At 51.3% G+C, this 22,507-nt stretch overlaps 1 protein-coding gene across 1 annotated transcript; it reads left to right on the top strand.

The window, feature by feature from the left end:
* Window positions 1-1,133: 1,133 nt before the first annotated feature.
* Window positions 1,134-21,079, top strand: LOC113620489 (keratin, type II cytoskeletal 75-like). The gene is given in 12 exon segments (XM_027106384.1): window positions 1,134-1,342; window positions 1,345-1,598; window positions 1,600-1,711; window positions 2,219-2,432; window positions 4,555-4,613; window positions 4,973-5,068; window positions 5,897-6,061; window positions 7,937-8,062; window positions 17,058-17,072; window positions 17,075-17,302; window positions 17,506-17,537; window positions 18,057-21,079. Coding segments are annotated over 11 exon segments (1,404 nt in total). The 5' UTR covers window positions 1,134-1,216; the 3' UTR covers window positions 17,515-17,537; window positions 18,057-21,079.
* Window positions 21,080-22,507: the final 1,428 nt, after the last annotated feature.

Raw genomic sequence — 22,507 nt, 5'->3', positions numbered from 1 at the left:
TGGCCATCTATAGGAAAAGCGGCCAGTCAGGGAGACTTCTGGAATAAGGCGACCTGAAACAGAGCCAAGAGGTGGTGTTTTACCGCGTACCACCTTTTCATAAGTTACTCAGTGTGCTTTCATTTTGTCTTCCCAACAGGACCACAAGCCTGTTATTAAGGAAAAAGAACGTGCATTGTGCTTCTCTCGAATCCCCACAGGACTCGCTCAGGACAGACGCCTTGATAGCACTTCCTTCACACATGCGTGATTATATCAGGAAAGAAGACACAACAAACATTGGCTCAGCATTTACATGTCCTCAGTGTTGCAGAAGCTGTTTTGCCATGAATAATCATCACAAACCCCACTTTACAGACACCCACACCGAGGCCCAGAGAAGTTTCATGACTGGCCCCATGTCTCACCACTAGGAAGCGGCAGGGCCGGGATTCAAACCCATCTTCCCACTCTCTCAACTGCTCTCCACGCAGGCAGAAGACCTGGCCTTGAGGGTCACGTTATACAGGAATGGACAGGACATACATGCGTGCACGGACGCACACACTGACGCCCCAGAATGTCGTGTGTGACCCATGCAATAGAGTTGGCAGCTTCAGAGTAAAATAAAGAGGCAATCAAAATGGCTGGATTCCTGATAAAGGTGAGCGTAGAGCAGGATTTTCAAGATCTGGAGGACTGCTTGAGCTGGGGACGGGGTCGGGAGGGGGGATATTTGCCCAGAAAGTGCTCAGGAATAAGATGCACACCTAAGGGATAGGAAGGAACAGGAAACAGTGAACCGCAGTCACTGGGGTTGACACAAGATGTTTGGACAAGAGGGAGTTGGTCCCAGGCCTAAGAGAGTGGTTTAGAAATGAGGCAGTGTTTTCTGAGTCCATTATAAGATCATGATTAGGACGTGACTGAAAGCTATTTACGTGCTTCTCATTCATCTGCTGATCAAGTTGCGACTAGAAAGGAGTTTCCACATGCGGGAGGGATGTCAGGGAACCAACCAGTGGCTTTTACACTGTTTCCAGAGGGGAGCTGAGTGTGGGCTCAAGGTTGGTGGATGCCAAGGAGATGCCATCAGAGGCCTGCCTGAGCACACCCCGCCCCTCCCAGAGGCCCATAAAAGCCCAGGGGGCAGGGCGCCCCAGCTGCCCTGTCTCTTCCATCCCCCTCCACACGTACCCACATCAGGAGCTCTCCTCACCAGCCTCTCCCAGCCACCATGTCCAGGCAGTCCACTCTCACCTTCCAGACAGGCAGCCGCAGGGGCTTCAGCATGGCCTCAGCCACCACCCTAGCCACCAGCCGCTCTCGCTTCAGCTCCGTCTCTGTGGCCCACTCCCCGGGGTGGGCAGTGGAGGGATGGGAAGGATCAGCGGTGCTGGGACCAGCTGTGGAAGCCTCAGCCTCTACAACCTGGGGGGGACCAAGCGGGTCTCCATCAGTGGGTGCAGCAGCTTCCGAAGTGGCTTTGATGGCAGGGCGAGCAGAGAGATTGAGGTCAGTGGTGGGTTCGGCTATGGGGGCAGAACTGGAGGGGGCTATGGGGGCCCCGGCTTCTCCGTCTGTCCCCCTGGAGGCATCCAAGAGGTCACCATCAACCAGTCTCCTGACTCCCCTCAACCTGCAAATTGACCCCACCATCCAGCGGGTACGGAAAGAAGAGCGGGAGCAGATCCAGACCCTCAATGACAAGTTTGCCTCTTTCATTGACAAGGTGAGCCGGGGGCTGCATCTCGTCCATGCGGTTGGGTTGGCAGGAAGTTTTGGAGAGGCCCCGGCCAGAGCGCAGCAGTCACCCAACGACCTCCCTGTGGGAAAGCGCATCCGCTCGGCAATCCCGGGGGCAGAGGTATTTGCAGGTGGGGCCCCGCAGGACCTGTGGGAATTCCCCCTCATCCTCCTTGGGAGCCATGCCAGCTGGTTCAGTCAACACAGAGGGAAGCGTGAAGCTGTTAAATTCCCTGGGCAAACTAACTTAACCCAGAGCAGGTGTTGTAGAGACACTTACCCCAGGAATGGAGGCCTCCAAGGCCCACCGCACTAGTTCTGTGGAGCCCCAGAGAACATCGGGGTGGCATGATGGGCTTTTCCATTTTGACGTGGAGTTGTCAGTTATATCACTGGCAGATGGGCATACTTTTCCTCTCTCCCGTATTAATTGGGGTGTCTGGCTCTGTCTCCCCAGTTTCTCCAGACTTCACTCTCTTCTTCCCCTATCCAGATGCGGTTCCTGGAGCAGCAGAACGAGGTCCTGGAGACCAAATGGAGCCTGCTGCAGGAGCAGGGCACCAGGACCGTGAGGCAGAGCCTGGAGCCCATCTTCAACACCTACATCAACCTCCAGTGGCAGTTGGACAGCGTCACCACCAAGAGGGGCAGGCTGGGTGCTGAGCTGAGAACCATGCAGGATGTCGTGGAAGATCTCAAAGTCAGGTGAGAGTGGGAGACCCTTAGATCACATGCAGTCATCCCAGAACTCCTCTTTATGAGGACCAGAGGGGTGCGAAGGAGCAGATGCCCGTGTCAGAGAGGTTTGGACTTGCAGTCATTATCTCATGAGAAGAAGACAGCAAAGTATGGGGTAACCAAGGGACCCTCATCTCATGCATCACTATTAACAAGAAGCCTACTCTGTCTGTCTCCATGACTGCCAAGGGACATCTGCGTCATCTCACAAAAGATTCCGACTCTGGAAAGCAATATATTATTTTATAATCGGCTTATTATTTAACTCTGCTGGACATGGGCTCTGTTATTGAGACACCTGCATTTCCAAGATGCACACTAGAGTATAAACCAGTCCATCTGATCCTCCTCAGGGGAGGCAATTTTGACTTGCCATCACCCAGGCTACAGTAGGTGAGGTATCTAACAGAAAGGATGGTCCTCGCCAATCCCTTAGCTGGCTCACCCTTGGTTTCTGAGTTAGAGCAACACCTACTCACTAAAAGCACACTACTTAAATGACTGCCCTGAGGTTCAGTGAAAATATATCAAAATCGACCGGAACAGTGTCCTGAACAAAGTTTACCCCACAGTTCCAGCAGGCACTTGAGGCAGCAAAAATTTTTTTTCTTTTTTGTAAAGCAAGCATCTGCCTTTTTTTTTATTATTTTATTTTTATTTTTGGCTGTGTTGGGTCTTCGTTTCTGTGTGAGGGCTTTCTCTAGTTGTGGCGAGCGGGGGCCACTCTTCATCGCGGTGCGCGGGCCTCTCACTGTCGCAGCCTTTCTTGTTGCAGAGCACAGGCTCCAGACACGCAGGCTCAGTAGTTGTGGCTCACGGGCCTAGTTGCTCCGCGGCATGTGGGATCTTCCCAGATCAGGGCTCGAACCCGTATCCCCTGCATTGGCAGGCAGATTCTCAACCACTGTGCCACCAGGGAAGCCCAGCAAAATTTTTTAAAGATTGGAATTGTGCATCTCTAAGAGGATGGAGTTGCATAAATATGTATTTCTATTCCTATCAGTTGCACGCTCACCTTCTAGTCTTACAAAAGAAAAAAGGGAAAAAGAAACTCTGGCAGAAGAAATTATTCCCCTTTTACAGGGGGAGAAATAGAGGTTAAGTGAATTACCCAAAGTCACACACAGGTCAGCGGAAGAGCTGGGAAGAACTTAAGGTTTCTTAGCTCCTGTTGCACCAGTACAGTCCTCCTCGGTCTGGGAAGAGTTCAATCAAACACTCACTCATAAATGCTGGAGAGGGTGTGGAGAAAAGGGAACACCCTTGCACTGTTGGTGGGAATGCAAATAGATACAGCCACTATGGAGAACAGTATGGAGGTTCCTTAAAAAACTAAAAATAGAATTACCATATGACCCAGCAACCCCACTACTGGGCATAAAACCTGAGAAAACCATAATTCAAAAGGAGTCATGTACCAAAATGTTCATTGCAGCTCTATTTACAATAGCCAGGACATGGAAGCAACCTAAGTGTCCATCAACAGATGAATGGATAAAGAAGATGTGGCACATATATACAATGGAATATTACTCAGCCATAAGAAGAAATGAAATTGAGTTATTTGTAGTGAGGTGGATAGACCTAGAGTCTGTCATACAGAGGGAAGTAAGTCAGAAAGAGGGAAAAAATACCGTATGCTAACACAGGTATATGGAATCTAAGAAAAAAAAAGGTTATGAAGAACCTAGGGGTAACACGGGAATAAAGACACAGACCTACTAGAGAATGGACTTGAGGATATGGGGAGGGGGAAGGGTAAGCTGTGACAAAGTGAGAGAGTGGCATGGACATATATACACTACCAAACGTAAAATAGATAGCTAGTGGGAAGCAGCCACATAGAACAGGGAGATCAACTCGGTGCTTTGTGACCACCTAGAGGGGTGGGATAGGGAGGGTGGGAGGGAGGGAGATGCAAGAGGGAAGAGATATGGGAACATATGTATATGTATAACTGATTCACTTTGTTATAAAGCAGAAACTAACACACCATTGTAAAGCAATTATACTCCAATAAAGATGTTAAAAAATAAAACAAAAAATAACCCTTACTCACAAGCATGCCCTCTCTCCTCTGTGCTTACGGGGACGAGGATGAAGTTAACAAGCACACGGCTGCTGAGAATGAGTTTGCGGCTCTGAAGAAAGTGGTTGGGAATGTCTCTCAAAGGAGAAAATTCAAAACCAAATCCTGGAGTGTGGGGTGATGGACCCTTAGGCCGCCCAAGAAAAGTGACTTCAACCTTGAGAATATCTGGATAGCTCAAACCTGCCAAAATCCTCCCTCTGTATTTATGGCCCCAATGACCCTGCTTGGGTTTCGGTTAGCCCAGGAGATTCGAGCCTGCAGTTCCCAGCAATCACCCACCCTCAACCCCAAACCCCAGATACAGAGTTTGCTAAAATCCAAACTGTAAGGGCCATGGAGGAAGAGTCTGCCCAGCTTCTTTTGGACTTGCTACCTGGTGCCAAGGTCTCAGAAGAGCATTCTGTGCCGTCTTTCCAGGACTTGGATGCCCCCTACATGAACAAGGTGGACCTGGAGGCCAAGGTCAACTCTCTGACCAAAGGGACAAATTTCCTCTGGTTGCTCTTTGAGGCAGTAAGAGCCTGCAAGTGTGTTTGTCCCTCCTATGTCTGGACCCTGAAAAGAAAAGGATGTGGCAGGGTGTTATCCATATAGTGCCTCTACCCGGGATGGAGGGCTTAGGAGGTCATGGGTATTGGGAAGAACTGCTTGAAATCCTGCCACGTTCAACCCCACCCCACCTCTGAGGCTTCTGCCCCCAACCCCATGGCCTAGCAAGGAGGGAGTGCTGATTCCTAAAATCCCATGTCGTTGGGTAACATTTCCAAGGAATTAAGACCCACCTCTCCCTTCCCCATCCCAGAAAGTTCATAAGGCAAGCTGCCCCTCAGCCCTTTGGTCAGGGTGTTTCTTGGCCCCTGAAGATGCCTCTTTCTGGGCACTGCCACTCTGATGGCAGAGACCTGGGTCTGTGGAAGGGGAGAGAGGGGTAGAGAGTGATGAATTCACACTGTGCAGGGGGAGGGGAGCAGGGTCCGAAAAATCACCCAATCCCGAAGAAACCTTTAATGTTGGCATATGAATCACATAAGTCGTATTCAACCTGATATAATTTGGATTCAGAGAACACTTACTCATCCTTCATACTCAGGGAAAATACACAGAAGGAAGCCCTGAGAAGAGATGCTGAGGACACACTCCCATCACACTGATCTATGACCCAGAAACTCCTCAGAGGTTGACATGGGACCTCCCCCTCCATCAAATGCCTGGCATAAGAAGAGCTGGGAAATCCCTGCCGGGGTTGCCAAAGGATTCCTGACTTAGATGGGAGGTCAACTGCATGATTTCGAGACCCCTTCTTTTTTTGCTGTAGTGATGCTGAGTTAACTGGCTCTGCAGGAGCTGTCCCAGATGCAGACCCGGGTCAGCGACACATCGGTGGTCCTGTCCATGGACCACAACTGCAGCCTGGACCTGGATGGCATCATCGCCGAGGTCAAAGCCCAGTACGAGGACATCGCCAACCGCAGCCGGGCTGATGCTGTGTCCTGGTACCAGACCAAGGTGAGCGTGGGCACCTCCGTGATAGGCTCCAGGGCTAGTGTTCTCTGAAGCCCCAAATCATTGTTTAACTGCTAGCCACAAGCCTGAGGAATCATGTGAGCATTCAACTTGGCAGGAGCCAAGTTGAAAACTATGAAAACTAAGCTTGAAATGCATGTGGAAACCCTAATACACACACACTGATATGTGGTCAAGAAATGCTGGGTGCTCAAAAGGACAGTCACAGTCCCCACACCACTTACAACTGGTTGGGGGTTGGATGAGACTCAACCAACCAAGAAACGGTCATAAAACTATTTCTAAAGGGCTTGTTTATTTACGGAGCTCCTACTATATGACAAGCAGGGTTACAAAGCTGTAAATGAATGAGCTGCAAAAGGAATCCAAGGTCTGGGAGGCCATGAAGTGAATGAACAGTCACAGAAAGGAAAAAGCACTAATAAAACACTTCCAAGAAGGGTGGGTTTTCAGTCTGTGTTGGAAGCAATGAGAGGAAAAGATTGCCAAGGAGCAGGGAGGGGTTCAAGGCTGAGCAAGCGGTCCCGTGGGGCTGCAAGGCAGAAATGAACATTGCTGAACAAAAGAGTTTGTACTGGGAAGAGGGAGGTTGGAATAACCACGGAGAGCTACTATCCAAAGACGCAGATGGCCAGAAGGTTTGGCTTTGGAGGGGTGTAGTAGCGTGGATGGTCCAACCCGTGAGATCAGTTCTCTGCCAAATGCAGGTGCTTTTCTGGGGCAGCTGCTCACCTACAAACTGGCTCCCATCCCTTGCCCTGATCTGGGCATGGACTTAGTCCGTACCACTGCAACGTGGTAGAAAGGAAGCAGGGTGTCAGGTGCCAGGGGTGCAAGGGCGAGGCAGCCCCTTGGTGGTAAGTGGAGGTGGGATGCACTTAACTCCAGGTGGGATGGTTGAAATGTATAGCGAACGATTCCCTTTGCTGGCAAGGCTGCTGTTCCCTTTAACTGTGTGTGTCTAGAAACGAAGAAGGTGAACTATTCAGCACTTTCAAAACTGGACAGATCTTCACTCAGGCAGGGGCTCTTCTTCTGTTGGGCAAGGGCGTGGGTTTTCTTCAGGCTGCTGGAGGACATAGGGTGCATTTATTTCTCCTAAATGAGTGTGTCCTGGATACGCACTATTAGACAGAGAGCCACCTGAGATGGAGGATTCTGTTACAAAGTCTTCAGAACGGGGTACTCTACAGTCTGGACACCGTCCAACACCGTTCCCCTGCATCTCCTCCCTGTTTCCCCAACACCTGTGTCAGGAGGGCCACCAAAATTCATGGTCACAGTTGGTCTGGACGTATGCCCCGTGACCAAGAACCACCCCCCCAAGGACAATGCCAAGTCACCTGTTACTCCTAGAGCTCTGCGTGCGCTTTCCTATCCCAGGGTGTTCGCACACAGGCTGTTTCCCGGTCTGGAATATTCTCCCCCAAGCCGGTCACTTAAGTCAATCCTTCCCAGCCTTCAGTGCCCGGCTCAAGTATCCCCATCTCTTGAAGGACTTCCCTGCCCATCCCCCCAGCCACTTCCATATCCAGGTCAGATTCCTTTATCACACCCCCATAAGCCACTGTTCAATTCCTAAGGGACTCATCTCAGTTTGGAACCATAAACTCGATAATATGCTGGTTTGATTGTTGCCAGAAAACTGTAGGCAGGGCTCTGATTATGCTCTTCATGATATTCCCAGAGCCCAGGACACACCTGGCGAGTAGATGTGCTCAAGAAACAAGCGGGGGGATGTGCGAACGATCAGTGAACGGATGGGCCCGCTCAGGGCACCGAGGGCCGGGCTGGGTGCACAGGCAGTGCCCTTGCCAGTGTTTGGTGGAGTGGCTGACTCTACTCTGGTGGCATCAGTACGAGGAGCTGCAGGTCACGGCAGGCCGGCCCAGCGATGATCTCCGCAACACCAAACGAGAGATCTCTGAGACGAACCGGATGATCCAGAGGCTGAGAGCCGAGATCGACAACGTCAAGATGCAGGTACATTCTGGCAGGGCCCAGAGCTCCCCACACACTCATTTCTTCCGGGTCATTCTGCCACTCTTACAGGACTCCTACCCAAGAAGCACCAGATCTCCAGAGGTTAGCAGTAAGGCTCACGGCTTCCTCCTTTCCTTACAGTGTGCCAGCCTGCACACAGCCATCGCCGACGCGGAACAGCACAGAGAACTGGCCCTCAAGGATGCATGGGCCAAGCTGGTGGACCTGGAGGAGGCCCTGCAGAAGGCCAAGCGGGACATGGCACAGCTGCTGCATGAGTACAGGAGCTCATGAACATCAAGCTGGCCTTGGACATGGAGATCGCCACTTACAGGAAGCTGCTGGAGGGCGAGGAGTGCAAGTGAGGGCAGATGCACCAACTCCATCCCAGCTGCCTGGGCATTCCTAGGGGCTCAGGTGCTGCAGGCCCCTCCTTGCCTGGAAAAGGGAGCAAAACGCAGGTGGAATTGGACTATGACAAAGAATACAGGTGCAATTTCTTTCCAGGGAAATCATGAGCAGATTCCCACATTTGAGGTGTAACTACTTTTAGCACCCCATAGAAATTTAGGAGCTGATTGGATCTCCGTAATCAACTTCTATCAAAGGAGAAAGTTGGTTACACGGTGGGTCTGGATATGTGGTATGAACTGAGAATAAATTGTCCTAGGATTTGGGCTGACAGGTCTACCACTAACTAGCTATGTAAGCTTAGGAAACTCAGCATCCCCTCCCCTGCCCAGCCCCAGCCTTCAATTTCTTTAGTGATGGAATAAAGAGGCCAGGTCACATGATCCCCAAAGCCCCATGGGAGCTTTGTGCTCGCCAGTTACCAGCTGTGTGACCAAGGGCCAATTACTTCATCTCTCCAGTCCTCACCTGTAAAATGGGGATAACCACAGTTTCTATCTTATATGTTATTAAGGGGGCCAAAGTGAGGGACTATATATGAAGCTCTTAGAACAATGCATGGGACACAGCAAATGGTCAATAAATGTTAGCTATCTTTCAGTTTAATGGCCAAAGATATGCGCTCTGGAGTCAAATGAATCTGACCTCAAATCCAGCTTTGTGATCATGGGCAAGTTAATTAACCTCTCTGATCTTCAATTTCGCCATCTGTAAAACTGAGATAATAAAACCTACTTAATGGGGTGTTGAGAGAATTAAGTGGCATAATGTAGGTAGTAGGTAGGTAGCCCTTTTTAATGTTCTGTCTGTGTTTATAATGAATGCCACTTCTGTCCTCAAGATGCTAAAGCAAAACTACTCTACTTGCTACAACAATGATAGACTTACTATTGTTATCGTTACACTTATGACTCAGACTCCTCTCCACACCTGTAATAGCCTCAGTGCCTGACAAGAGTCCATTATTGAAAGAGAGCTCTTCTTGTTCTATGACAGCCCTACCTTTCCAGCTGACAGTAGCATATGATTAGCTTTAATTTTCTTAGGGTGTCTACCTCATTTACACCAAAAAATGTGTTTCTGAGATTACAGGTTTGACTCCTATGAACCCCAAACTCTGCATTATTTCATTCATTAGATTATTATTTTTAATACTACTAGTATTTAAATAATTTCAACCTCCATTACTTCTGCAATAAAAAATAATTCAGGTTTTTCTAAATACATTTAAAACAATTGCAAAAACGTCGCTTCCAATGGCTGTAAGCTGCTGGACACCACAGTAACCTTCCTTCTCCCCCCTCCCCCCCAATCAGGCCGAGTGGAGAGGGTGTTTCTCCAGTTAACATCTGTGAGTATGACATCCTCTTGTATCGTTTGGAGTGTATGTGGCTGGGGTCTGGGGAGCTGGTGGGCATGCTGGAGGGTGGCAGGGATACATGGGGCATTGGAGGGGATCCCACCTATAGGGGGTTCATTTTGAGAAGGTTTGAGGTTCTGAGTTCGTTAAAAAGAGCTGTATTAGGAGGATCTTTAAAGTCACCATTCTTACCTCTTTGCAAGTGAGAGAGGGGCCACAGAGGGGGCAATGGGAGGTTTGATGTAATCCTTCTGCATGGGTTTGGAAGAGCCACCCGCTGCGCCTCCCACCTCCCCAAATTCCACACCTTTCTTTTTTTTTTAACATCTTTATTAGAGTATAAATGCTTTACAATGTTGTGTTAGTTTCTGCTGTACAAAAAAGTGAATCAGCTATATGTACACATATATCCCCATATCCCATCCCTCTTGCGTTTCCCTCCCAGCCTCCCTAACCCACCCTTCTGAGTGGTCACAAACCACTGAGCTGATCTCCCTGTGAGATGCAACTGCTTCCCACTAGCTATCTGTTTTACATTTGGTAGTGTATATATGTCATTGCTACTCTCTCATTTCGTCCCAGCTTACCCTTCCCCCTCCCCTTGTCCTCAAGTCCATTCTCTACGTCTGCGTCTTTATTCCTGTCCTGCCCCTAGGTTTGTCAGAAACTTTTTTTTTTTTAGATTCCATACATATGTGTTAACATATGGTATTTGTTTTCTCTTTCTGACTTACTTCACTCTGTATGACAGACTCTAAGTCTATCCACCTCACTATAAATAACTCAGTTTCGTTTCTTTTTATGGCTGAGTAATGTTCCATTACATATATGTGCCACATCTTCTTTATCCATTCATCTGTCGATGGACACTTAGTTTCCTTCCATGTTCTGGCCATTGTAAATAGAGCGGCAGTGAACATTGGGGTACATGACTCTTTTTTTTTTTTTTTTTTTTTGCGGTACACGGGCCTCTCACTGTTGTGGCCTCTCCCGTTGCGGAGCACAGGCTCCAGACGCACAGGCTCAGCGGCCATGGCTCACGGGCCCAGCCGCTCCGCGGCATGTGGGATCTTCCCAGACCGGGGCGTGAACCCGTGTCCCCTGCATCGGCAGGCGGACTCTCAACCACTGCGCCACCAGGGAAGCCCAGGACTTTTGATTTTAAAAGTGGGGCAATAGGAGAAGGATGAGACCAGATGGTATTTTAACAATAATAGCAAATACACAGTACCCTGTGCCAGGCGTAGGCGTGGTGCTTTGCAGACGTTAACTAGTGTGATATTTGTAACACAGCAGCTCTGTGAGGCAGGACCAGTGTTATCCTCATTCTACAGATGATGAAACTGAGGCCCAGAGAGGCCCAGTCACTTACTCAAAGTCACATGGCTAGCACAAGACAGAGCTGGGGTTGAAACCCAGGCGGCAGGCTCAGTGTCCTGAGCCTGCGCAGCGCCAGAGTTATGCTGGAAAACGGAAGGACAGGCATTAGGAAGCATGGGGAAGCTTTAAATGCATCGATGTCACTCATCAAAGTGAGTCATTCGGCCAGACTAAATCCCTGACCCTGATTCCGTTGCCTTCGGGGGCAGTGAGTGGGTGAGGAGCTCCCTTGGAGCCTAGAGGAAATAGGCGGGCTGTCTCTGAGGATCTGGTAGAGTGAGTAATTGCTGTCTCTGCAAGTGAGCTGCAGGCAGAGGCCAGGCTCAGAACTCTCTTGGTGAGGAGGGGCTCGGGGTCAGCTGGGATTTCAGTGACTACAGCCAACTCTCAGAACAACTCAGAAAAGACAGCTGCGCCAGCAGCAGGCAGCCAACTCTTCACTGCCCTCCAAGAGGGAACGCCTAGATGACGTAAGCTTCCTCAGCAGCAAGATAGAATAAAGGTAGCTTTAAGAAGGACTTCCCAGAGAATGATTCGACACAGGAACAGGCTACTGGGCAGTGGCATGGAAGGTAAACTTGCTAATGAGAAGCAATGATAAAAGTCATCTGTGTTGAGTGGATGGAGGAGCCAGACGTGTCCAGAGATGGGGCTGGACCTGGTGCCTCCCTAGGGCATTCAGTCGGTGAGACACGGATTTGCCCCCAGAGGCTCCTACCCTCAGGCCTGATACCAACTCCCTTCCAAACCCCACAAGCCCAACTAAAACATTTTCCCCTGCCCATTCCGCCAGATATGAAGAGGAGCTCTCCCTGCAGCCCTCTGCTGAGAATGAGTTTGTTGCCTTGAAGAAGGTGAGGGAGGATGGCCCAGGGAGGGAGAAGGCCCCCTGAGCTGGCCCACTGGGCCTGGGGACACTCAGCCCCTGGACCGTGTCCGAATGTGCCTGCAGCCCGCCCACACCGCAGACCCTGGGAGAGAGGAAGGCCAGCCTCCCCCGCCCCTTGCAGAAGGACAGGGACTGACCTGGCCTCCACCTCCCAACTCATGTTAAGGGTTGTATTTACACCTGCCCAAGAAGCTGGAGATGTTGCAAATGCCAAATCAAAGCCAAAACAAAGACTCTGACTCAAACTCCCAGAGACGAAAATCATCTTGTTGATCCCTCACATAGATAGCGATGTATTTTCTGGCCTGAGGTCCATAGGGAGTTCTGAGGAACGCATTCAAGGCTCCTTTAACCCCATTGTCTTCAGATGCTTCCCCATCAGAATGCCAGGCCCAGGCATGGGGTCCTGGGGCTGGGGACCCCTCACTCCATCCGTGGCTTTGTCACCCCTTCCCTTCCACATAGGCCTAAGTGAGGAAAGGTGGGTCCCACACCCGCCACCTGCCACCACCTTGCCTGGTGGCCCAGCTGGCAGAGGGGTGGCCCCAGGTTACGACTGTCACTTCTCTGGCCGCAGGATATGGACACAGCCTTCCTGATAAAGGCTGACCTGGGACCAATGTGGAGGTTCTGGTCCAGGAGATCGACTTCCTGAAAAGCTTATATGAGGAGGTACCTGCAGCCATGCTGCCCACAGGTGGTCAGCCAGGGGCCAATCTCCCAGGGTCCCCACACCCAGGAGATCAGCCTGCTGCAGTCTCAGATCTCAGAGACCTCCATCATTGTGAAGGTGGACAAAAGCCAGGAGCTGCAGGCGGGCGGCATCGTTTCCCAGATCGAAGCCCAGTACGACAAAATCGCCAGCCGCAGCAAAGCGCAAGCAGAGGCCTGGTACCAGAGCCGGGGGAGGCCCAGGCGGGGCCCGGGGGACCCCAGGCCCACTATCCCCCAGGAAGCGGGTGAGGAGAGACTGAGGGCCATGCCACACCCAGGCCCTGGTGTGGCAAGGAATGCTAACTGGCAAGGAATGCTAATTGGCAATGATGACAAAGAGGACTCTGGGCTTCCGGGCATGGGAGGAGGCTAATGGCATGGGGTGGTTACTAATAGTGGAGCAGAAACCGTGATTCAGGTGGCCCCAGACTTAGGTAATTTAGGGCCTTGCTGGGAGGGCAGTTGGTGTCCCTGAGGGCAATTTGATTTAACAAATATTATCATCTCGGTCTTGCCCACCCTATCTGTGAAAGGCACCATTATTATTCACTCACTCATTCCTTCATTCATTCATTGAGCATCCGTCGTTTGCCAACCACCGTTCTAGGTGCTGGAGGTCCAGCAGGGAACAGCACAAACAATCCCTGCCTTCGTGTCACTTTCATTCCAGAGGCAGGGGCAGGGGCGGGACAGGCAAGACGAATAAGTACAGTGGATGTATGTTAGATGGACACGTGCTACGGAGAAAATAAATCAGGGGGAAGCGTAGGGAGTGTGGTGCAAATACGGGTTGCAACAGGGTGGCCAGGGAAGGAGGGCCTTACTGGGGTGTGTGGAACCATGAGGATACTAAGAGTCACAGCATCCCCATCCTCAAGGAAATTACAGTCCATGGGAGAGAAACGTGGAACCAGCCAAACTGAGATACGAGGTAGCATGAAGTGACCGCTAAGGTCAAGCTGCAGGCCAAGGGAATAGGATGATGATGCAAGTAACAAATTGTGTCTGGAAAGGCGGAGGCACTGGGGTGTGGTCGGGATCTCGAAGGCCAAGTATGATTTCCATAAGCATGGGGGAAAGGACGTCTGGCTGAGGTGAGGCATGAAAGGAAGCACCATGAAAGAAATGCAGCTGGAGACACAGGGCCAGATCACAGCAGAGCTGCAGAGCTGCACTGAGGCCTTTGGACTTTTTTCTGAAGGCAATGGGCACCAATCTCCAGGGAGTGTCCCAAGCAATGCTCTACCCTTTTTCTGGAGATCCATGGTGATCAAGGTATCAAACCCCGGCCTGGCGTCAGTTCCCTGTGACTCAGTCTGTGGCTCACCCACGGCCAGGTTTTGCTCCGGCTGGCCCCTCCTCCAGTTGCTCTCCCGGGCCATCCATCAGTCAGGTGGGCTCAGGAAAAATAACCACAGTTTCCCATCCTCCTAAGTTAGAACCAGAAAGATAACTCTATTATTTAAAAATTGTATTTAGCCGTGAGGATCAGAAATCAATAATAATAATGACAGTTGAAACAAATCTGATTTTTACTTTTTTCTCAAATAATTTGAAAGTAAAGAAGTAGACTGCCCACAGATGACTCTGGGGTTCTATGTTACCATCAGGAACACAGGCTCCTTCTAGCTTTCTATTCTGTCATTCTTAGCATAGTGCTTTAATCCTCATGGTTGCCCCATGTCCCAAGATGGCTGCAATACCACCAATCTCACATGTTCATTCCAAGCAGGCAGAAGAAGAGAGGGCAAAAGGAACATGACAACTGAATCATCTCTGACTTTAAACAGCTTTCCTAGAAGCCCTACCCAGCAACGGCCGTGCACCTCGTTGATGAGAAAGCTGAGAAATATTCTCTTATCTGGGCTTCTGTTTGAAGAAGAGGAGAATGGGTATTGATTGGGCAACTACAGGCTTTTTCACAATAACCAAAGAGAGTGACTTGTGTTTATCTTGTTTTGCATTTTCTATGCAAAACGCTCCCATCCATTATGTGCAGAAAATACAAATTGGCTAAATGTTTAATCTATTAAGGTAATCTATAACACACTATTCAGAAATTAGATTCAATGTACAAAAGTTTAATAAAAAAGTGTTAAACCAAGATAGGAAATAATATTGCATTTTGTTTTCAATTGTTTTGAAGGAGAATATACAAACATATTCACCCTGGCGGGGACAGCTGTGCTGTGTCCTCAGTCCTTGGTCGGTTAGGTACCCCAGGCTGAGCACAGAATCTCTTTCCAAGGTCCAGAGCAGGGATGGAGAAAAAAAGGAGGGAAATCCCAGGGCGGAGAGAAAAGGACAAGACACAGAATCACTAAACAGGGAGGAGGGGAGTTTGGAGCTTAGAGGAGAACTTAATAAGCCTAAAGATTCAGGGCTGGAATATGAGAAAGGAATAAGGAATAGCCCAGAAAAGGACCAGAAATGGATAGGGGATGGGGAACAGAACAAGTATAAGAATCCAAAAGCACCTGACCCAGGAAGTTAGGAGAGGAGACACGGGGGACAGTGGGGAAGGGGGCTGGGAGGGACAACAGTGTGGGTGCCCAGGTTCTGACCTCCCTGTGTGGTAGTATGAGGAGCTGCGGCTGACAGCCGGGACCCACTGTGACAACCTCCACAACTGCAAGAACGAGATTCTGGAAATAAACAAGCTGATTCAGTGGTTGCAGCAAGACATTGAGAATGTCAAAGCCCAGATGAGGCCATCACAGGGTAACCCGCCATCTGGTCTTGGTCGCGATGGGGGGGTCCATCCTCCCTGGGGGCCCAGTTGAGGAGGGAATAAAATTGCGCTGTTTCCCACGAGAGGGAGCGAGCCCTTTCTACAGGAGAGCTGACCCACAGCAGGATGAGCAGGCTCAGGAAACAGTGAGGCCCCCAACAGAGGCTAGGCAACCTACTGCATCAAGATGGAATAGCAAGGATTCTTCACTAGATGGGAGTATAGAAAAGATGTTCTCCAAGGCCCCTTCCAACCAAAGACTCTAATTCTATGATCCTGAAATTCAAGGTGACCCCGCAGAGTTCATAAACTCAGACTCACTCTCTTCTCCTAGGCTAGTGAAGACCAGGCAGACACTTAAAATCTATTAGTCACAAAGAAATTGTTTGGCTTATCTAGAGGAAACTCACAGATCTCCTTGAGGTGTTATAGACAAGAGAACTGGTCCCCATCCCCCAGAGGAACCAGATGTCGCAATCCTAGGATGAAACCTACAGCAGATTTGAATCTGACACATAACCATGACTGTAGGAAAAACTCACTCTTCCTCCTGTGTCCCTCCCTTACCCTCCCACTATCACATTCACAGCACTTTCTGATACCAGATATGGGGGAAGGGTGTTTCCATACTAACCAGTTCTGCAACACCAGCTGGGTGTTCTACAACTAACACACTTCTGACACTACCTACCTGGAGATAGCATCAGTTCCCACAGGTTAGGGACTGCCCCCCAAGTCCCACAAGGCTGCCCCCAGTTCAGATGCTAATCACAAGTCCAGGTTGTGTTTCTGACCAATCGGCTATATATTGGAGGTCTCCATGACCCCCCTCCTCAGGTTCGATTAATTTGCTGGAGTTGCTCACAGAACTCAGGAAAATAGATTCTTTTACATCTACTGCTTTATTATAAAAGCATATGATGAGGGATACGGATGAACACCCAGGTGGAAGAGAGGGATAAGGCAAGGTATGTGGGAGGGGCGTGGAGCTTCCATGCCCTCTCCAGGCGTGCCATTCTCTCCACACCTCCGCCTGGTCACCAGCCTGGAGGCTCTCTGAATCCTCTACTGTTGGGATTTTATGGAGGCTTCCTCTCCTAGGCATGATCAATTATTACCTCCGTTCCCAGCCTCTCTCCCCTCTCGGGAGATTTGCAGGGTGGGCTGAAAATTCCCAGCTTCTAATCATGGCTTGGTCTTTCTGGTGACCAGCTCCCATCCAGGAGCCTACCTAGAGTCACCTTCATTAAACAAAAGACATTGCCAATACCCAGGAAATTCTAAGGGGTTTAGGGACTCTGTGTCAGAAACCAGGGTCAAAGACCAAACGTTAGAACAAAGGATGATCTTAGTGTGCTTATCACTTAGGAAATTACAAGGTTTGGGGGCGTTCTGTCCAGAAACTGGGGGAAGAGACCCATATATATATTGTTTCTAATTGCCTCACAACGACCGTGTTCTCTGTTCTCCAGGGCGCCCCGTAATGCCTTTCTGTGCCCTCTCCTCCCAGCGCTGCAAACTGGAGGGTGCGCCATGCCCAAAGCGGAGCAGCAGGGGGAGGCGGCCCTCAACGACGCCAAGTGCAAGCTGGCTGGGCTGGAGGAGGCCCTGCAGAAGACCAGGCAGGACATGGCCTGCCTGCTCAAGGAGTTCCAGGAGGTGATGAACTCCAAGCTGGGCCTGGACATCGAGATCGCCACCTACAGGCGCCTGCTGGAGGGCAAGGGGCACATGTCAGTCAAGGATGGGCACCAGGTATGTCTGTTCTCCTGCCCTCTGCTTGCTGTTGCTGCCGTTGCCCATCCCACAGTCGTGGAAAATCTAAAACAGCACGCAGACCACAGGCCCTCCTCGCTGACAGGGTCCATGGGGCAGGCAGAAGCGGTGGGGTGCCGCGTGCCTCTTGGCCTCATTCTCTGATGCAGTTCCCTTGTGTCTCCTTTGCCTCCCACCCCCAGGCTGCATGAAGGTGTTGGGCCCGTGAATATCTGTGAGTAGATGAGCCCTCCCCAGCGGTTCTGGGGTCTTGGGAGCTGATCGACCCATAATAGACCACACTGGCCCCTGCCCAAACCTCAGCGTGCTTCCCCCACCCCAAAGGAAGAGTTCTGTTTGCCTGGAGCTCCTGGGAGATGGAAAGGCTCTCCCTCAGAGCTACCCAAGTCTATGGGAGTGAGAATCAGGGGCAGACATGCAGCGTGGTCCCAGTGCTTCAGGGCCCAGAAGCTGCAAGGAACCATATAGACAAGGGGATGCTTTTCTGGAGAAAGAGGATTTGAGGCAGGCTCAGATAAATAGAAACAGAGAGGGTGAAGCAGAAGATAGGGCTCTGGGGCAAGAGGAGAGACACGTGGGGAACTGCTAAGCACTTTATGTGGCCAGAGTGAGAGACATGGAAGTTGGTAGTTGGGATGGGAATGTCCTTAGAAGGGAGCTGCAGCAGGTGGGGGCCTGGCCTGGCCGAGATGTTTCAGGGCAGGGCCCTGAGTATCCTTTCCTGTTCCTGCAGCTGTGAACAGCTCCAAAGGCACATCCTCTAGGAGCCAAGTGTGGTCAGCACACCCGTGTACTGTCCAGGGGACACCAGCGTCCTCAAGAGCAGCGGGGGCTGCAGCATCATGGGTACGGTGAAATCTACATCCCCTGTGAGCCCCGGGGGCTACTGGGCTGTGGAAGCAGGTGGAGCTCCAGCATGAAGCTAGGGGCTGGGGGTGGCTCCTCCTGCCACAAGTGTTAGTACAGCCCCAGAGGCTAGAAGCCCAGGGGACGGGGCACCAGCCCCCAGCCTGGATGTTGTCCCCCTGCCACCAGGGTTGAAGACAAGGCTGTTCCAAAATCCCACCTTCCTATACTGATCGAAGTTTTCCCTTGGGTTTTCTCCGTGAGCCGCCCGTCAGGTATCTTCAAGAGTCACCTTTCACTTAGCTGCGTGCAGACCCTGCGCTAGGTCCCGGGGTGGGGGTGGGATGCAAAGAACGAAAATGCATCCGCCGTATATCTGGACCACGGACAGTCAGGCTCTAGTGCGGCCAAGAGAATGGCAATGGCCCCCAAACACTTCTCTTCCCCATGAGAAGGCCAAATGGGCACATCACAGCTCTGCTTTGTGGATCGTCCCATGGAACTTTCCCCACAAAGCCAGCCTCCCCCGACCCCGGGACATTCCCCTCCTCTCTTACCTCGGTCTGTCATGCGCCTAAAAAGTGAACTCCTTTTAACACCCACCTAATACACGTACTATTACAAATATCAAAATACCCCCACATCCCATTCCAAATTCCCAAGCCAGGTGCCAGGATTTCAGCTTCGCTTGGGACCTGTCCATGCTCCTCTCAGTTAGCACACGGAATCAAGAGGTGGTCTTTGGGCAGTAGATTTACCTGCTCAGGTGTGTTGAACTGGCGCTATAAAAATACATTTTTTCCTGCGCTCACAGTGGCAGCTGACGGCTAAGAAATGCCTAGCACAAAGGCAAGGGGACATGGAGTGTTTACTGAACAAAGGGACAATGGAATCAGCCCCACCCCTACCCTCTGCACGTAGCCAGCCCTGCCCTGCTCCCTCTCCTTTGAGTTCCTCTTGCTTTGGGTCGGATATGAATGTGCTCTCCTGGCTGCAGCGATACGGGGCTGCCTCAGCACACTCGGAGGCCCTGACTCAGGGGCTGCGAGGGGAGGGGAGGGGCTGAGCTGACCCCACCTCCTCAGAGCACAACACCTACTCCCGAATTGTGCTGCATCTGCAGAAGCCCTGCCCACCCAGGGATCCACGTCTCTGCCGTGAGCCTCTGGGCTTGTCTATTGCCAATCAACTGACTGTTCCCAGGCTACGGGAATCAGGAGTATTGGCCCTGCTCTGTGGAGGGCAACGAGGCTGAAGGGGAACTGATGGGCAGCTTTGGGGAACTGGGGGCTGGTGCGGAGTGCGGGGTTGGGAGTGGAAAGAGAGGTTATTATACAAAAGGGAAAACTACATATGAATGATTGGCAAGTGGCCTGTGGAGTGAGTGGGGAGCCATACAAATTCCCCTTAAAACCTGCACATCACACCCCAATAGTTTGCAAGTCACCTGCCACGTTAAAAACCACAGCCCTATTCCCCACAGACCTCCTCACCACATGGTCCCCTGCATATGTCCTAGAGAAAGTCTGTCATGTCTGTACTCGGCAGCCTCAAAGCCTGGGCTCTGCCTCCCCAGCCAGGTCCCCAGGCAGGGCAGGTGCAGACCTGGGGAAAGCAGGGAAGATAGGCAGCAGACTGGCTAGGGCGGGGCACCCCCTAGCCTCCTCTCCCTCTCGGGAGCCCCAAGACCTGGAAATGAGACTTGGTGGCAGCTGTTCCACCTCTGCCTGACCCTGATACCCTCCCTGTTGCCTCACTGATCCCCTGTAACAATCCCCCCACTACAGATGTCCCCTTGTGGCTCCCCTCTCCTGAGCACTGGGGTGCATCTCCTCTTCCCCCACAGCCCCGTGTAGGGCATCTCTTCTGTGCCAAGCCCTGCATTAGAAGCTGGTGATACAGAGGTGGCTACAACATGCTCGGAAACCTAGCGTGACTCTCAGCCTCACAGAGGAGTCGTGAGCAGTGACAGCCAGAGAGAATGGAAACGACAAGGAAAAGCAACTTGTGATTATGCCAGGCAAGGAGATCAGGGAGAAGCTCACAGAGAAGATTACAAGGACAGGGTCTGAACGGACAAGGGTTACTGACTTATGGGCAACATATTAAAAAGAACCCACCCACTTGCTTTTTCATTCACTCAATATAATATTTATCAAGCACCTGTCATGGGTCAGACCACCCAGGGGCTGGTGTCTCTGTGGTGAACAAGGCAGCCCCAGCCAGGGCTGACCTACCAGGAGGGACAGTAGACACAGTTCCTAGAGCCCATGGTAGGGACCATAAACTGGTGCAGCCACTTTGGAAAACAGTCCAGCAGTTCTTCAAAATGTTAAACACAGAGTTACCATGTGACCCAGCAATTCCACTCCTAGGTAGATACCCAAGAGAAATGAAAACATGTCCACACAAAAACTCGTACGTGAATGTTCATGGCATCACTATTCACAAGAGCCAAGAGGTGGAAACAACCAAAATGTCCATCAGTGGATGAATGGATAATCAAAATTTGGTCTCTCCATACAATGAAATATTATTTGGCCATAAAGAGGAGTGAAGTACTAATACGTGCTCCAACATGGATGAACCTTGAAAACATGAGGGAGATAAAAGAAGCCAGACACAGAGACCACATATTCTATGATTCCATTCATATGAAATTCCAGATTAGGGCAATCTACAGAGACAGAAAGCAGATCTGTGGCTGCCTAGTGGGCTGGAGGGAAGAGGAGATGGGGTGGCGGGGACAGCCAAAGGTTTCTTTTGAGGCGATGAGAACATTCTAAAAGGGACTGGGGTGACGGTTGCACTTATCTGGGAATATACTAAAACCGCTGAATTGTAATTTTCAATGAGCGAATTATATGATATGTGAATTATATCTTAATAAAGCTATTTTTAAAAAATGGGGCCCTGGCCCCAATCCATGCCCCTGGGGCTTACAGCCTACCTGAGAGTACAGACCTGGAACAGGAAATTACAGATGTCAGGCTTGTTGTGAAGGAGGACATAACTGAGGGTCCTACCCTGGTCACGGGCCTCGGAAAGATCCCCAGGGGAGGGGGCAGGCAAGCTGGATCCCAAAGGCCAGCAGGACTGAGGGGAAGCAAGGAAGCCCAGCAGGGGCTCCAGGCTGAGGGATCAGCAGCTGTGAACCAGAGTGTGCGGCGTCAGACGGGTGAGGGCCGGTGGCTTTAGGGATGCACATCCACACCCGGGAAGGAGGGGATGGGACAACGGGGGCCTCATGGCCTCCATTCCCACTTGAAGCCCTGTCACTCTGGATCTGGCCCTAGAGCCAGCTAAGCTCCTTGCTGATTAAGCACTCAAAGCTCTGAAAACTACAGGAATGCTCGGCCTGCAGTCAGCAGAAACAGAGATGACAACAGGCCACCCACCTCTGTCCCAAAGATGACTACCCAAGGCCCAGGAGGCACCCCAGTGGAGTAAAGGAGGAGGAGGAGAGAAGATTCCCCCACCCTCACAATGAGGTGGGCTTGAGCCTGGCGACCATCCCTTTGGGAATTCCCATCCTAGAGTGGCCCAGGCCCCAGGGGAAGGGAGACTTGTCTGGAACCGTCCACTAGGCAGACTCATCCCAGTAGTGAGGGCACCCCAGCTCAGTCCTGGACATGAGCTACAGGCCCCGGCGCATCCCCCTCAGTGCTGTGCAGCCATGCCCCCATTCTCCCCCTCTCTCCAGGGAGGAGGTGACTCTAGGCAGGCAGGACAAAAGTGCCTCCCGGTAGTTCCCTGGGCGGTTCACCTCCATTACCTGGGCAAACATCTGAGTTTCTCCCAGGACCCACCCTGCACCTATAGGGAGGATCAGGCCCCGCCCTGCCCTCGGAAGGAAGGGAGAGCTGACTGCTGGAAGCCAGAGCCTCCCTGCATTCCACCCGGCCACGGGAATCCAAATCCCAGCCCTTCCCAGAGCGCCCCCATGAGGACAGGTGGGGAACAGCCCAAAGAGGCCTGGGGCAGGTGGGAGGACCCTGAATGAAGCCCCTTGTTTTTGTGTCTGTCCCCCCGAATGTCTCCCATTTCTTGTCCCTCTTCTCTCTAGGAGAGCCTTCCTTGCCCCACTGTGCCCTCCCTCAGATGCCCTCTGCCCTTCCCCTGGGTCCCCCAGGATCCCTTGCTCATCCAAGTCCCATCAGCGGCCCCAGGTGGACCCACTACCGCCTCTCTCCCCTTGGGGCTCGGATTGGGGGAAATGGCTGCAGAAATGGAACTGGGGGCAGAGAAGGGGAACTTAGGATCACTGAGTCTGGTAAAAGGAAGAGGGCTGCACCCAGCAAGCATCCCAGCACCTAATCTTGATGTCGGCTCACATCA

Source organism: Aethalodelphis obliquidens, unplaced genomic scaffold (genome assembly GCF_003676395.1).
Source record: "Aethalodelphis obliquidens isolate GAN/ISIS:26980383/991018 unplaced genomic scaffold, ASM367639v1 scaffold8, whole genome shotgun sequence".
In the NCBI taxonomy this organism is placed as follows: domain Eukaryota; kingdom Metazoa; phylum Chordata; class Mammalia; order Artiodactyla; family Delphinidae; genus Aethalodelphis; species Aethalodelphis obliquidens.
This window is presented reverse-complemented; position numbering and strand designations above follow the sequence as displayed.